Source organism: Henckelia pumila, chromosome 2 (genome assembly GCF_033568475.1).
Source record: "Henckelia pumila isolate YLH828 chromosome 2, ASM3356847v2, whole genome shotgun sequence".
Taxonomy (NCBI): domain Eukaryota; kingdom Viridiplantae; phylum Streptophyta; class Magnoliopsida; order Lamiales; family Gesneriaceae; genus Henckelia; species Henckelia pumila.
Window position 1 is genome coordinate 19,164,654 of NC_133121.1, and position 17,238 is coordinate 19,181,891.

Consider the following 17,238-nt stretch of genomic DNA (forward strand, 5'->3'; position numbering starts at 1 on the left):
ATTAATAAAGTTAAATAAAGTTTCCTGTTTAAAACACTTAATAGTCGTATCAATTTAATTTATTTAATTACATGTCGCAGAATATTACAATGGACGGAGCCAACAGCCAAGCCAACAACCAAGCCAACAACCAAACCAACAACATCAACTCCCAAGTGAGTAATTAATTATATATTAATTTTGATTAAGGTTATATTTTTTGTGTTTTATCATAAATTTTTCCCTTCAAAAATGACATAACTCCATTAAAATAATTTATTTTAAATATAATAATTTGTTTATTTTTACTTAATTTATGCGCAAAATTAGCGCGTGCCTTGCACATGTATTGCACAAGGATTACGTAAGGTTTAGGATTTTTTGGTTAAAAAAAAAAGGGGAATTCGACGATTGAGGGGTAGTTTCGGCAATTTACTAGTTACGTTTTTGAGACCTTTCTGCAGGCCTATCCCTACGTATATATATTCGTACAAGATTTGGTTTTCGACGTTTGGATTTTGTGTCGATTAAAAACAAAACTGAAATCTCTTCTCCCTTCGTCATTTTTTTTTCCCGATTTATTTGATTTGGGATAATCGATTTTCGTGCGATTGTGGTGCTTCGTTAATCAAGAGAAAATTTCGAATTTATTTGGGGGGGTTTTTGTTCTGATTATTGCGTCTTGGATGTTTGATATTATGCCCGTTTAATTGATTTGGTTGGAATATTGATTCACTTTGTGGGTTTCAAATGGCGAAGGACGTGGACGCTGGTGAAGTAGTGGTGTCCTCTATCCGGACTGGGATGAAGAGGGAGTTTGCTATGATGATGAAGGCGCAGTCAGAGATGGGCGGGGAGCTTTCGGTGGGACGCAGGAGGGTGACGAGGTCCCAAAATACTGGGAGTTCTGGAAAAGACAATGTGGGGAGTTGCGGAAAGAGAATGAAGAAAGGGGATGGTGAAAAATCTGGGAGGAAAGATGTGGGGAAGTTGGAGGACGAGGAGGAGAGTGGTTTGGTGGATGTAGGGATTGATGTGGGAGGTGACTTGAGAAGCTTGGAGTGTGATCAAGTTGGTGAAGGGAGGAATGAGGGAGGTGATGCGGTGCCTGATTCCAAGGAAAGCTGTGTGCAACCTTTGTGCACCGAATCTGGACCAGGGGCTGTACTGAGTGGTGGAACTGGAACTTCGACCTCCCATCTGTCGAGGTCGAAGTCGAAGTCGAAGGTGGAGTTGAAGAGGGTCCCGACAAAGCTTAGGGAGCTTCTTGAAACTGGGTTGCTTGAGGACCTGCCAGTTTGTTATATTCGTGGCTCGAAGGTAAATGAACTATTTGACAAACGGTTAGCGTTCTGAGTTCGGCCATTAATTAATTGTTTATTTATACACTAATGCTTCTATTTATTAGGCGCGGGAACAGCCCGATTCTGAACTTCGAGGGCTTATCAGGGGCACTGGAATACTGTGTTCTTGTAAAGAATGCAAGGGAGAAAAGGTAAGGACTCCGAAATCAAATTTTTTTGACTGATTTAGTAGTTATAAATTATATTGGGCTGACTGTTGGGTGTTCATGTAGGTTGTGACTCCCAATCAATTTGAGTTGCATGCAGGGAGTGGAAATAAACGTCCACCCGAGTATATCTTTCTGGAGAATGGGAATAATCTCCGAGATGTGCTGAATGCATGCAAAGGGGAACATTCCGACCCACTGGAAGTGGTGATCCGGAATTCCATTGGCCGTGCAGAACTGAGACCACCTACTTCTTGTGGTGCATCTGTCGGGCCAAAGGAATCTGATTCCTGTCCTACTCAGATGAGTGAGGCTTCTAACAGGTAATGTAGCTATCTGCGAAGACTAATCAATGTTTTTGTGTTTCTGTGCTTGTTTTTTTCCTATGTATTTGCTTTGCACGTCTTCTGCACGATACGCCGATTTTGCCTGGCCTGCAGAAATTCGGCCCACAAACTTCACATGAACAACCAATGGAATATGTCATAGAAAATTATATTGATTATATTTAAGACTACTAAGATTTGTGATTATGTTTACGGTAAAATTTTATCACTTACATAGTGTTAAAGGTTGATAATAATGGTGATGTTTACCACGTATGGTTGATAAAATAAGCGATCATCTATTTCCCTATGGCTAAATCTTTTGTGCGAGTTCTATGGGTTCCTCTTATGACTTGCAAAGAAATAGATATTGTTATTAATTTCTTGGAATAGTGAAAAAGGGTTTGATGGAAACTGAACCTTACGAGTAGAAAGCACATAGTTTAACATTCACTCAAGTTTCATCATTGGTGCAGACTGACGTTGCTATCACTTTACCTTACTGCATTTAGCTTCTTTTTTAAATTAAAAATAAATAAATAAACATTATGGTTTGTATTTATTGTGGGTGATAACGTGTTTTGACATGCCAGGGATCCATTATCTGGTGTTTCATCTCCAGTGGCATCATGCAGTCAGCCTGAAGTTTCAGGAAGTGCTCGCATGCCTTCTAAAAATCGGTCACGATCAAAAAATCAGAAGTTGACACGGAAGTCAGTACCTATCTGTTGTACTTGTACATAATATAATTTGATAATTTAGAGTCTTTAGTAAATGTGTTTTTCCCTAAAGATAATTGTGTCACTGCTCTGATTTTTTTTCTGGGTTCGAAATTGCAGAGATTTGGGAATGCATAAAGTAGTATTTGCGGATAATGTGCTTGAGGATGGCACAAATTTGTCATACATTGTTCAAGGAGAGGTAAAGGCAGTAGAAAACAAACTTTATTCATATCACACCTGTTTAAATTAAATTCTTAAAATTGAGCAATCAAAATATTTTTGTCAATGATGCTAAAGGTTTCTTCATAAAGCATTTCACCTTTGTTTAATTCTCTTTGCTGAGCAGAAAAAGTTGGAGGGCTATAAAGAGAAAGGCGGTATTTTCTGCTTCTGTTGTAACAAAGTGGTAATGTTATACGATAATCTTAATGTATTATCAATGTTATGTGTTCAATAGTGCTTGTATGTTATATGCACACTTGTATTGCACAATGGTTGCACACCTGCATATTGTCACGATAGTTGCTACTCATTTTATTCTCTGGTATTCCTGTAAAATATCCGTATTTGGTGTTGACATGCATTTTTTATTGACAGGTTAGCCCTTCACAGTTTGAGGCTCATGCTGGTTTTGCTTCTCGCCGAAAGCCGTGAGTGCTTTTTGGGCCTCTTCTTTTCATGATTTGCCTTTAAATTTATCATTTTTTATTAAACATATGCTCATTAATCACATTTTTTTATTTTCGTTTGAGATGTTTCTTTCTTTTAGAATTTTTTTGACGTATAAACATGATAGAATCTATAGGATCACATCTGAGTACTTTTATTTAAGCTTTCTGAACGTATCTATAATTTCATTTTTTGAAAGAGATTTTTTTTGGCATGGCAGTTATGATAACATTTACACGCCTGATGGGGCGTCCCTGCACGAGGTTTCCCTTGGACTGTCTGCCCTCCGAAAATCATCTTCCAAGGGAAATGATGATCTGTGCTCTATATGTGAGTATGGGGGACAGCTGTTGTGCTGTGACAACTGCCCACGAGCTTTTCACGCTGGTTAGTGCACTTTCTTTTATACTCTATCAATTATCATTGCTGTGGTATTCGTTAACTTTAGTGATGAATTTTATGTATTGAATTCAAGCATACCACGGTTTGAAAGATTCATGCCATGCAACATATTGTTAATGTTTTAAGATTTGCTCTTTGCATAAGAAAGACTGCAAAACTGTTGATTTCACCAGATTAGACACTTGTTTCTTAAGTTGGTTTTCGTCATATGTATGCACAATCTTTTTTAAAAAATATCATTTCTGCACATGTAAAGTACCTCACATAACTCGCCTGGTTTTACTGCAGGTTGTATTAGACAGCCAAGTATTCCACAAGAAAAATGGTATTGCAAATACTGCGAGAACATGTTCCAAAAGGCAAATGCCGCCAAGCTCAATGCAAATGCAATTGCAGCTGGAAGAGTGGCTGGTGTTGATCCTTTGGAAGAAATAAAACAGCGTTGCATTCGAATTGTTGGAATACTTGAAGCTGATGTTGGTGGATGTGCACTTTGCAGGTTGCGTTTCTGCTCTTCCTCGTGTTTTCTAAATGATTCCTACATGACATCGGAGCTGTTCAGCTCTACTTTATTTTTTTCACTTTATGCAAACAAACAAAGTGCAACTGATGTGCAATTGGTTTTAGAATCATTTTTGGGGTGGAAAATCAGCACCCTTCTGATTAATTCTTGATATAATTGTTGGATTCTCCTTTATCGTAAATTTCCTCGCTATTTGGATTATTCTATTCACTGATTTGAGCTTCAATTCTTGCAGGGGTCACGATTTTAGTGCAGCGGAATTTAATGACTCTACAGTGATTATCTGTGATCAGGTATTATGGGCTCTTCTTGTATTATAAGCTGAAGCAGCTTTCTAAATCAAAGGAAAATAATAGTGGTTTCTAATTTGACAAACATTCTGAACATTATTTTAGTGTGAAAAAGAATACCATGTGGGTTGTCTGAGGGAGCACAAGATTGATGACTTGAAGGTTAGTTAATACCATAACCATGCTTATTTTATCATTCCTCAGTTTTCAAATCAACAAATCCACTTATTGCATTCCTTTGAGGAATTATCTCCACCATGCTTTTTACAGGAATTGCCGGAGAATGAATGGTTTTGCTGCACTGAGTGCTTAACCACAAACTCCACTCTCCAAAAGTTGATTTCAGATGGAGAGCAGATGCTTCCACAACCTTTCCTTGACATCGTGAGGATGAAATGTGAGGAAAAAGGTTTGGAAAATGCCTCCGACCTAGACATAAAATGGAGGGTTCTGAGTGGGAAAACGGCATCCGAAGACACCAGGGGATGGCTTTCGGCGGCAGTCAATATTTTTCACGTTAGTACCTGTGTCAGATACTACGGTCACCAAAAGACACGAATAATTTATGATTATTCTATTTTATGCCAAATATACATTCTAAAATCCCATTTACAAAAATTATTGCAGGACCGATTCGATCCTATTGCTGATTCTAGCACTGGTCGTCGTGATCTAATTCCTGACTTAGTTTATGGGTAACTAGCATATAATATACTCAACGTACTTGCACATACCTTGTTTTTGCCATTCCAGCTAATGACAATATTTGCTGACGATTGACAGGAGGCAGTTCAAAGACCAGGATCTCTGTGGCATGCATTGTGCCATATTGATTGTCAAGTAAGGAGTATTCTGATATTTTGGCATATGAGTCGTTCTTTTGATGTTCTCTCTATTCTGATGCATTGTTTTTTTTTTTTTTATAGCTCGGAGGTGGTTTCTGCCGCAACTTTTCGGGTTTTTGGGCAAGAAGTTGCGGAGCTTCCCCTGGTTGCCACAAGCATTAACTCGCAAGGGAAGGTGAGTTGGTTGACTTTGTATTGATGCTACGTCAAGTGTACCCAGAATTTGAATCCAGGGCTCAATACTCGTGATTTGCTCCTTTTTCAGGGATATTTTCAGTCGCTCTTCTTTTGTATTGAAACGCTGCTCAAATCTCTCAACGTGAAAGACTTGGTGCTACCATCTGCTGATGAAGCTGAACCACTATGGAAGGAGAGATTTGGGTTCGAAAAAATTGGTCGAGAACAGGTATTTTTATGCGCTCTTCGCAAGGATTGAGTCGTCTTTAATGTATTCTTCATTCATGTATTGAATTTATATTATATTTATATTCATTTCCGCCTTTGCAGTTGGATCAATACACAAAGAGCTACCAACTGTTGATATTTCAAGGGACATCTGTTTTACACAAATCAATCACCCAGCCTTCAGAGTCTTGAAATATCGACCCCTTTTTGTTTCATTTTTCCCTTCCCAAAGCCAAGCTTTTCTTTGTGCCCCAAAAGCTTTTGTGCAAATTTTATGCTAGAAAAGTGCATATTCAATTGTACATGCTACACTTCAATTTTGTGAAGCACTGTGAATATTCACATATAATCATTTAAAAAAAAATATGTTTACATTTATTGGCTACAGCTTTTCTTGATATTTTTTTTTAAAAATAAAAACAAAAAGGAATCCAACAAATATGATATGTCGATGTAAATTACGTATTACACGTTGAATATTTATATTTCTACAATTCATGCCGGAATCATTTGATAACCATCGGATTCGTTTGTATTTGTATTTTTATAAAGCTCCATTATCTCCGTTTATATGATGGAGTAATTAATAAATTAGTTATCACATTACTTAAATCAATTTATTTTCAATGTTGGGATATTCATTCACACGCAAAGTCTTTAGTCATAATTTTTTTAATTGATAATCAATTATTTCTTGGAAAATGCCCAATTATTGTTTTAAATTAAGACTTTTTTTTTTTTGACATTCCTAATCTTAAGGGGTGGGGGGCCGCATCGAACAAGAGCCAATTGATACATTGGAGTGAGCTCAACCACTGGGGCAACTTGCCTGAACTCTTTAAATTAAGACCATTAGTTGAATTTGTAGGTGGACAATAATACTGATAAATAACAATTATATTTTTTTACGAATCAATAGTAGTGATATTGTTATAAGATATATGAAAGCCATTTATGATGATTTTAAATTATATTTATTGCTTAACATAAGATTGCGAAAACTGTATCTATTAAGGAAGAAGGTTTTATAAAAAAATGTATGGTTTCTTAGTATAATACCATAAAATTAATCTTAATTTCTATATATTTATCTATTTTCAAATTTAAATTAAATTATATGAATAAAAAAATGAGAAATTACTGATATAATTCATTTTAACTGGTTTTTTACTGTTACTATTAGACCAAAAACTTACTTTTTCTATCATAAATTTATTAATTTTTTTTTGAAATTAAGTTTAATTAGCAAGAAAAAATCATTTTTCGCACACACACTAGTAATAATAAAAAAACTAACTTATTTAATAATAATAATAATAATTAATAATTAATTAATAAATAAGCTAAATATTTTGAGGCGGGGAAAATTTCAAAATTCAAAATTCAAAACGACGTCCCCCATGTTGTTAAAAATACTAAAAAGCATCCGAATCTTTTTACCCTAAATACACTCTGTTTCCTTTCACTCCACACCGTTCCTGTTTTCCTGGCACTCCCGTTCTCTCTCTAAGGTACTATGCACTACGATCCATTAACTTTTAGTTTTCTTTCAAAATTGTTGGTTGTTTTACATTTGTTGATTCTTTAATTGAACCAAATTTCGTTTTTCTGTTCGTGAAAGCGATTATTGAAGCTAATCGAAATGGGCGGCCAGATTCAGTACTCCGAGAAGTACTTCGATGACACCTACGAGTACAGGTGATTTGATTTGTTCTTGTTTTTTGAGATTTTGTTTACGGTTAGTTTTTTTCCGGCGAAGATCTTGTTTTAGCAATTTTTGGGGTGTTCAGGCATGTGGTTCTTCCACCAGAGGTGACCAAACTGCTTCCTAAAAATCGACTCCTCTCGGAAGTAAGTAATTCATATCCTTTGTTTGTACTCGTAATCGGAGTTGAGGATTTTTGTCAGTTGCCTGAATATTTGAGCCGAAACTTTGTTTTGTTATTGTGGTCATTTGTTTGTTTTTTAAATCAATTTTTTTCAGTATGGTGACTGAGAAATTACGTGGATATACGTTAATCTATGCTAATTTTGTTCTGCTCTGACTGAGCAATTGTTGAAGGAGTAGAGCATATTTTTCAGCATTTTTACGTTTAGCTGTAGGCAGACACTAGTTACTCATGCCCCGCCTGCTTGATTCCATTTGATTTAACATAATTCCTTGATTTTAAGATCATCATAAAACTGTGCAAGATTTCTAGTTTCTGGGAAGAAATTTGCTTATCTGATCATAAGCATAAGTCTTTTTGGGGGAAAGAATTATTCTCTTCCATACCACACCACACATGCGTACACATCACAAACAAAACACGAGCAAATATTTAATTTTGGTCAAAAGAAGGTGAAATCAAGGAATTTCAAATCTTTGATCTCAATACATCATACTTTGTTTGATGCTTTTAGGTTGACACAAGCTTCAAATTTGCCCTGTAAGTTTGAGCCTTTTGTACCAATCAGCAGGATGGTTTTCAATTCCTCCTTAAATAGGGCATGAGAATTCCAATTTAAATAGGGCATGAGAATTCCAATTAGGATACATTTATATTTGGTGAAATAATTTCAGATATTGTTTTTGAATGATTTCAGTTTGGAGAATTTGGAGTCCTGTGAAATGGTTCGAACTCAAATGGAGAAATTGAAATCCAAATAGCAGACATGTATCAAACAAAATCAATGTCTTTAAATAATGGATCCAAAATCAATTTTATTTATAATTCTTCAATAAACATTCCTATACTAAATCCTTGTGTCAATTTCAAAGCATTCAGTCGCAACCCTAGTGTTGATACTTGATAGTGCTGGATTTCATATATTGGTTTTGAATGATTTCAGTATGGTGGAATTTGGAGTCTTAAGTGAAATGGTTCGAACTCAAATAGAGAAATAACGTCCAAATAGCCCACATGCATGCAAAAAAATCAATGTCTTTAAATAATTGATCCAAAATCATTTCATTTCAAACCCTTCAATACACACCTATATTAAATCCTTGTGTCCATTTCAAGTCTTTCAGTCACATTCGTGTGCTGATAGTGCTTGCTTGATTGTGTAATCATTCTGAGATTAGTTGACTGCATGTGTTTCATGTAAAATCACTGAAGTAAAAAATGTTTGCTGTCACATAAAAATGGCAACCATATAATAAGAAAATTGCAGTTGATTATCACACTTCCAGCAATGGTCTTTGGTCGTATTTTCTCCTGAATCTTTGAAAGTTGTGTTCTCTGTAAATTTTCTCATGTTTTCTTTTTTCTTGCTAGTTCTTAAACCAAATTTTTGGCTACTGAATTACTTATGTTTCAATAGAATGAATGGCGAGCTATTGGGGTTCAGCAGAGCCGTGGGTGGGTTCACTATGCGATTCACCGCCCAGAGCCGCACATCATGCTTTTTAGGAGGCCACTGAACTACCAGCAACAGCAGCAAGAGAACCAAGCTTAACAGCTAGGCATAAGTAGTTCTGTTGGTGTTTCCCCAAAGTCACAAGCTTTACTTGTAAAAGCTTACTCTGTTCTTCTCTGCAAAGGCAATGCACCTATATTATGATCTCCAGTAATGCACTATGGGTACTACAAAATGTTGAAATTTCCTTTTTCAACTACTTTTATGTCACTTTATGTTCTCATTATAATAACTTTTTTTTTTTTTCCAAATTAGTTCTTCGCTTCTTTTATGTCGTTCTACCGCAACATTCTTTGTCAAGGTCTCCTTGCTTCCTATATCAAAAACCTTTGTGTTTTAGTGCTTCGGGGAGAAAACCACCATTTTCTTTCATGATTTATCTACATAACTTTATCCTTATTTTTGCAATTATTATTGGGTGTGTTTCAACTTCTCTAATCCATATTGTTGAATAATTTATGTTAAATTTGTATGCGCTGAGCAACGAAAAATCCATTTCTTGGAGTTGAAAATTGAATTGTTCAACCGATTGTTTTCATTTTCTTTTGTTTATTAATACTTCATGAATTGGAAAAACAAAACAGCGAGGATCGCAAACAGTGAATTAATTAAGTTAAAAGTAGATTAATTAATTGGAGTGTGAAGTTCTTTCTTGTTTGTTCTGTCCACTTGGTTTTCTTCGTCTTCTTCCTCCTCGTCTATCATCACGAGTGCCAAATCCATCAAGGCTTTTCTTGCTCGACGAAACTGGGCTTCACCTAAAATCCTCTGACGAGTATCCAATGCACATAAAACAATACATTCGAATCTTCTCAATTCCGTCACGAGTTGCATCGAAAATATCTGCTGGTGGCTTTAAGAGATGCCCTCTATTGTTCGTCAGTGTGGCTTGAAAATGATCAAGACAGCTAGAAAAAGGCATCTAAAAGCTTGCATATCCATGAAATGGAAAGAAGTTCATTAGCATCAACCACTGAAATGTTGTGAAACCAGGCAAAAACTTGCCTTTGAAATGCATCAAGATTTTGTGTGCGTGAATCACGGTTCATCATTTCCGAATGAACCAGATCACTTCCAATATCAAACTCTGTCCTATTCCAACTCATAATTTCATCATTCTTCCGAAAACCATATCATATAAACTTACATTTCATTCCCAAGATCCGAAGATTTCAAACAAGCCATCCTTTAAGAGCAGACTCGGAACTTAATTCCATGGGCAACTTAATGCATTTTAGGAAAGTATAAACATAAATTTTGATTTTTTTTTCTCCCCAATTGATTAAGATCGGCACCGCTCGTCTATCGGGGGTTATCCCAGAATCATGTCATGAAAATACCATAGATTTTTCGAAAAACCAAATTGAGAAATTGAACGCAAGAAAATCAGAGAAATAATATAACCCAATCTAAGACACATTTCACAACCAAAAACATAACCTTTAACAATCAATTCGATTCAATCAAATCAAAGAATCAATAATTAAAAAAAAACCCAAATTCCCTGAATTCTTTGTTTGGAAAATTAGACAGCTCATTCTAAGACATTTTTCAAAACCAAGATTATAACATCTCGTAATGCAAGCAACCCAATTCAATCAGATCAATGGGAAAGGGAAAGGGAAAGGGGAAGGGAAGTAAGAAGGCGAACGAAACAAGAAAGGTATCCTTGAAAAATATTGTTGTGAAATATATATGCTATTATCTTTACTATATTATAATACTTGAGAGATATATAATAACTGTATTTGGTATGACAAGAGGACACCATGTTTTTTTTTTTTTTCTATTTTACCCCACTTTAACTCTTTTCTCACGTTATAAATTTCTTGCACACGGGTTGTCAAAAGGCAAACTTTTTAATTACTTCCCACATCTCTCTATTCCATTCTCTCTCCCACCTTTCCACGTCTCCATAACAACTTTTTTCCACAAAGTAGAAAAGAATTTAATCGTCCAATTCTGAAAGCCAAAATATCAAGCAAAGATTGGAAGTTTCTTCTCCAATACAAGGATGTGTTGCTACTGTTTTTGTTTTTTATCTTCCATATCTCAGTCAGGTTTTTATGCTTCATTATAGTGAATTTCTTTGATTTCTTATCATCTATCTAATTTTTTTTTACAATTGGTACTATCACATTTTATTAGTTATACACGCATAGCGTATGCCACTGTAGCTAGTATAAATTAAAAGATGTGCCTACTATATTAACTAACTTTGAGGACACCAAAATTAATTGTTATTTTAATTCTAATTACGTATAATTTTATAAATAAGTTATATCTAACATTGACTTTGATAATTTTAAAGCCTACAAGGACGCAGATTATTTGTTTGGGCTGGAAAATCACAATTGGAATGAAGATAATTGACTTTGGACGTTTGATTTTAAAAAAAAATTCGAAAACTTAAGAGACATACATAAGCAAGTTTATTATACTGTCTATCTTTTTTTATTTAACGTAGAAAGTTATGATTATATATTTTTAAATTTATTTTATAGTATGAAGAGAATAGGTTGGATTGAAGGCTGAGATCTAACGAAGGTATGACAACATATACTCTTAAAAATTTTATAGATGCAGTGTGTTTAATGTCTATTTAAGTTTTACAATTTTTTGTTCCCGTTAATTTTAAAGAAAGGCATAGCAAAACGAAGACATATAGAAGAAACAAAATTGTTCAGGTACATATGCGCTTATAGTTGAAAGGAAAAAAAATAATAATAACCTTACTTATTATTGCATTCTACTCTTGCATTTTTACCCTTATTTATTGAAAGAACATGTCGTGCACATGTCTTTTGAATTGTTTCCTTATTGCATTCAATTTCTATATTTATAGTTTTGCCTTTCTTAGACAAGTTTTAAATTGGTAATATCTGTTATATCTTGATTCGAAATATTTGAGTTCTGATGATATATTTTTTCTATACTTTGTAGGTTCTTATTTATGTAAACATATTGAAGATCTATTTAAAGAGATGCATGGACCGATCAGAAGGCACAACGAGATAGAAAGATCGAGAGAGTGAAACGTAGAGAGCAAAATACATAAAGAAAGTACTGCAAAAATTCTAGAGTATTGAAGATCGACCATTGAAGAATTTCTGAAGAGATACTACTGCTACGTTGTGTTGTCGAGTAGTGTTGGAAACACTGAAGAACACACGAGTGAAGTGTTGTTCAGAAAGTGTTTCTTTGGTTTTTGTTTTTCGGCATAAAACTTCTTATTGGTTTATTATTCTAGTTCTTACTAGTTTTTAGAAAATCTTTTATTTTCTCAATTTGTTGAGAACAGTAGATTTTTCTTAAAACAATCGCTAGTTGGTTTTTATAAACTGATTTGATTTTCTAATGATTATTTCGCCATGAGGCATCGCACAAGTATTTGATACTTGTGCATAAATATCTTTGTGCTATTTACTTTTGCCGTTAGTTAATTATTCTGCTGCATAGTGTTATCGTGAAGTGTTGATAACACTGAAAGATAACTCACACTCGAAAAGTTATTTTTGGTATTTCTGTGATTTCAGACTGTCCAAACCTTACAATTGGCGTCAGAGACATTCACTTGACGATACTAAGTGTGATTTTGTTTTTGTGTTTGATAGGACATCACAATGAAGATACCTTATTCAGGAACTGCTCAACGTCCTCCAATCTTGGATGGATTCAACTATGCTATCTGGAAAGTCAGGATGCGTGTCTACATCAAATCGATTGATGAAAAGGCATGGCAGCGTGTGCTACAAGGATGGAATCCACCAAGGAGAACTGATGGAGAAGGAGACTTTCCACTCAAACCAGAAACGGACTGGAATGCCGATGAAACTGCTGCTTCGAATATGAACAACAAAGCTCTTAATGCTATATTTACTTCTCTTGATTCTAATATGTTTTCACTGGTCACTAATTGTGTTTGTGCTAAACAGGCCTGAGAAAAACTTCAAATGCACTGTGAAGGATCCGATAGTGTGCGTCGAACCAAAAGAAGGATTCTCACTACTCAGTTTGAAAATCTGAGAATGGAAGAAAGTGAGACGATTGATAATTATGAACGCCGCCTGAGGAAGATCGAGAGTGAGACAATTGATCTTGGTGATGCTATTTCGAATGAACTTCTGGTAAGCAAAGTGTTGAGATCACTGCCGGAAAGATTTCAAATGAAGATTTTTGCAATTGATGAATCAAAAGACACTTCAATTCTGGGATTGGATGAATTGATGAGTTCTCTTCGAACTTATGAGTTGGAGATGAATTTTGGAAAAAAGGACAAAGGTAAGTCCATTGCACTTCAAGTTTCTAATGACTCATATAATGATTTTGTTGATCTAACACATGAAGTCAACGAGTCTGACTTAGTAGATGATTCTATTGCCCTACTTACCAAACAATTTGGTAACTATTTGAAGAGAATGAGAGATTATAAGAAACCTGGTCAGAAACCCAAAGTTTTGAATGCTCCTGCTGTTGGAAAACCATTGAGGATTTGCGGACCAAAACAGAATACCATCCCTTCAAAGAGTCAAAATCGCTTTCAGAAAGAAGGAAAAACACTTGCTATCTCAAAGAAGTTTGAGTCTGTGAAGTGTCATGAGTGCACAGGATTTGGTCACTATGCTAATGAGTGTCCAACCAGACTTCGCAAAGGAATGTGTGCTTCCCTAAGTGATGACGAAGATGAGGAAGTTACATAACAAGGAGTAGAAGAGACTCACAATGCTTTTTCAGTTCTGGTGCTGCAGAAGAAACACAGTGTTGTCACAGGTGTCACAACACTTGGTCACAACACTAACCAGAAGATATTTTTTCTGAATGATTCAGTACCTAAAGACTCTAACAATCAGGATGCTGATAATGAAGAGCTGTCTGTAGAGAATGCCCAGAAGATGTATGAAGAATTGTATACTGATTGGATATTAAGGAACAAATCAAATTCAATACTATCACAAGAGAACAGTGAACTGAAGGCATCAGTGGCTAGACTTGAAGTTGTTTTGAGCAAAAAGGATTTAGAACTAGGCAATGTCAAAGAAGAGCTTGGAAGAGACAATGCAACTCTCGCAAAGTTTAATTCAAGCAAGACCAAGCTGGATTCAATTCTGATGATGTGAAAAGATGATAGAGCTGGTCTAGTCTTTCATAATAGTATGTTTGAAGTAGGGAAGTCGTCACAAACTGTTTTTGTCAAAGAGAACAGTAACTCTGCTAGTGTTCCAATTGCAATTCCAAAGGAAAAACCAATTCCATTGAAGACACAAGCTCCTGTTCAGAGGAAAAAGCAAAGGAAGCGTAGGTTTGTTTGTCATTATTGTCACAAGCAAGGTCACATCAAGCCTTATTGTTTTAAGCTCAGGTATGACTATATGTACTGGAACTCCAGGCAAGTGTTGCCATCAGTGTTGCCAACACTGAACCAAAACACTGCCAGGAAGAAGAATACTGAGAAAAAGGTTTGGGTACCAAAAGCTAAATCCAATTGTAATGTTGTTTATACTTCTTTGAAAACTAATGTTGCAGGTCATTGGTACTTCGACAGTGGCAGTTCATGCCACATGACAGGATTGAAGAAGTATCTTTTTGACTATGTTGAACAGGATAAAAGAAAAGTGACATATGGAGGAGGAGCCAATGGAAAGATTGTTGGAAAAGGAACTTTGAATGTAGAAGGACTGCCTAAGCTTCACAATATTCTATATGTTGAAGGATTAAATGCTAATCTTATTAGCATTAGTCAACTTTGTGATGATGATCTTTATGTTAAATTTGATAAGAATTTGTGTCAAGTATTTGATAAGAGTAATTCTTGTGTCTTGACAGGCTCTAGATCATCAGAAAATTGTTATCAACTTAGAGAGGAAATTGTTTGCAAATTCACCAAGGTTGATGATTTGAATTTATGGCATCAAAAGTTAGGACATGCTAACTTCAAAGCACTGAAGAAACCGAGCAAGTATGAAGCTGTACGTGGAATGCCAAATCTAACTTCTGGAGTTTCATATGTGTGCGAAGATTGTCAGAAAGGTAAGCAAACTCGTGTGTCACATCCAGTGTTACAACACTGTGGGACAACACGATGTCTTGAACTCCTACACATGGACTTAATGGGACCTATGGAGGTTGAAAGCTTTGGAGGTAAGAGATATTCATTTGTGTGTATTGATGACTTTTCAAGGTACTCATGGGTAAGTTTTCTAAGAGAAAAGTTTGAGACATTTGAAGTTTTCAAAAAGTTGATAAAACAGATTACTAACTTGTATTCTTTGAAGGTTATCAAGATTCGAACTGACCATGGTAAGGAATTTGAAAACTCATTGTTTGATCAATTCTGTGAAAAAAAAGGTATATCACATGAATATTCAGCACCTAAGACACCTCAGCAGAATGGCATTGTCGAAAGGAAAAACAGAACCCTCCAAGAGATGGTAAGGGTTATGTTAAGCTCGAAAAATATTGCAAAAAGATTTTGGGCTAAGGCTTTAAATACTGCATGTCACATATCCAATAGGGTGTACTTAAGGAAAGGTTCTACTATGACTTCCTATGAAATTCTCATGGGAAAGAGGCCTAACCTTAAATATTTTCATGTTTTTGGATGCATATGTTATGTTTTGAATGACATGATGCAGTTGGATAAGTTTGATTCAAAAAACGATAAGTGTTTATTTCTTGGATATGCTTTGAATAGTCGAGCTTACCGTGTGTTTAACTTGAGAAATAGAACTATCATTGAATCTATTAACGTGGTATTTGATGATTATGCAGATCTAAAGGGAAAAACAATTGAAGACAATATTGATGATCTGCTAGATACTGTCACTTCCCAGACTGATTCCAGTGTTGTCACTAGTGTTGTCCCACCTGAAAAATCACCCAGCACAACACTGAGTCCATCACTGAATATGAATGAACAGAATACAGAAGATCAGGATGATTTTGAAGAGGAAATACAAGATGCTGGACATGATGTACCAAGTAAAATTCAGAAAAACCATCATACTTCACAAATCATAGGAGATGCACAAGGGAGGATGCAAACCCGAAGAAAAGAAAAAGTTGATTATCGAAAGATGAGTGGATTAGTGTGCATGACTTCCGCATACTCTCAGGTAAGATATTCTTGCTTTGTGTCATGTATTGAACCAAAAAATGTTGTTGAGGCTTTAAAAGATGAATTTTGGGTCAATGCTATGCATGATGAACTTGAACAATTTGTTAGGAATGATGTGTGGATCTTAGTTCCTCCACCTGATCATAGTAATATCATTGGAACAAAGTGGATTTTTAAGAACAAAACTGATGAATCAGGAAATATTGTAAGGAACAAAGCTAGGTTGGTAGCTCAAGGGTATACACAAGTTGAGGGGGTGGACTTTGATGCAACCTTCGCACCTGTAGCCCGAATAGAATCTGTTAGATTATTGTTGGCTATTGCATGTCACATGAAAATGAAACTTTTTCAAATGGATGTAAAAAGCGCATTTTTGAATGGAATTTTGAATGAATAAGTGTATGTAAGACAGCCTAAAGGATTTGAAGATCCACATCATTTTGATCATGTTTATAAATTGAAGAAGACCTTATATGGATTGAAACAAGCACCTCATGCTTGGTATGGAATGCTCACGGAGTATTTTCTTGACATTGGATTCAAAAGAGGTGAGGTAGTCAAAACACTTTTTGTTCAAAAAGTACAAGGTAACATACTTATTTGTCAAATCTATGTTGATGACATAATATTCTGTGCTTCATCTCAAAAACTTGTGAATGATTTTGTGAAAAGCATGACTGCTACCTTTGAAATGAGTATGGTAGGTGAGTTGAATTACTTTCTAGGATTACAAGTAAAATAAATGAGTGATGAAATCTTTTTTTGTCAAAGCAAATATGCTAAGAATTTGGTAAAGAGGTTTTGTACAGATCATGTTAGACATATGGAAACACAAATGAGAACTAATGAAAAACTGTGCAAAGACAGTGTTGCTGACAGTGTTGACAACACTTTGTACAGAAGCATAATTGGAAGTCTGCTGTATTTGAGTGCAAGCCGACCTGATATTATGTTCAGTGTGTGTTTGTGTGCCCGATATCAATCTGATTCTAAAGTCACACATATGAAAGCTGTAAAATGAATTTTGAAGTATGTTGCAGGCACTTTAGAC

At 35.4% G+C, this 17,238-nt stretch overlaps 2 protein-coding genes across 3 annotated transcripts; both read left to right on the forward strand.

Moving 5' to 3' along the window:
• The first annotated feature begins 511 nt into the window (after positions 1–511).
• On the forward strand, positions 512–6,033 carry LOC140882428 (uncharacterized). Of its 2 annotated transcripts, XM_073288426.1 has the most exons (18): positions 512–759; positions 792–1,299; positions 1,388–1,474; positions 1,556–1,812; positions 2,409–2,528; positions 2,655–2,736; positions 2,884–2,943; positions 3,135–3,187; positions 3,427–3,593; positions 3,897–4,107; positions 4,367–4,424; positions 4,527–4,583; positions 4,692–4,937; positions 5,049–5,116; positions 5,205–5,261; positions 5,348–5,441; positions 5,532–5,672; positions 5,774–6,033. In XM_073288426.1, the coding sequence occupies exons 2-18, from the start codon at positions 802–804 to the stop codon at positions 5,861–5,863; spliced, it is 2,346 nt and encodes a 781-aa protein (XP_073144527.1). In that variant the 5' UTR covers positions 512–759; positions 792–801; the 3' UTR covers positions 5,864–6,033. The 2 variants fall into 2 exon arrangements, with proteins under 2 accessions (XP_073144527.1, XP_073144526.1); XM_073288425.1 differs by having other exon boundaries at positions 512–1,299.
• Positions 6,034–7,101: 1,068 nt separating this feature from the next.
• On the forward strand, positions 7,102–9,313 carry LOC140883576 (cyclin-dependent kinases regulatory subunit 1). The gene is made up of 4 exons (XM_073290105.1): positions 7,102–7,182; positions 7,293–7,369; positions 7,462–7,522; positions 8,978–9,313. The coding sequence occupies exons 2-4, from the start codon at positions 7,314–7,316 to the stop codon at positions 9,110–9,112; spliced, it is 252 nt and encodes an 83-aa protein (XP_073146206.1). The 5' UTR covers positions 7,102–7,182; positions 7,293–7,313; the 3' UTR covers positions 9,113–9,313.
• Positions 9,314–17,238: the final 7,925 nt, after the last annotated feature.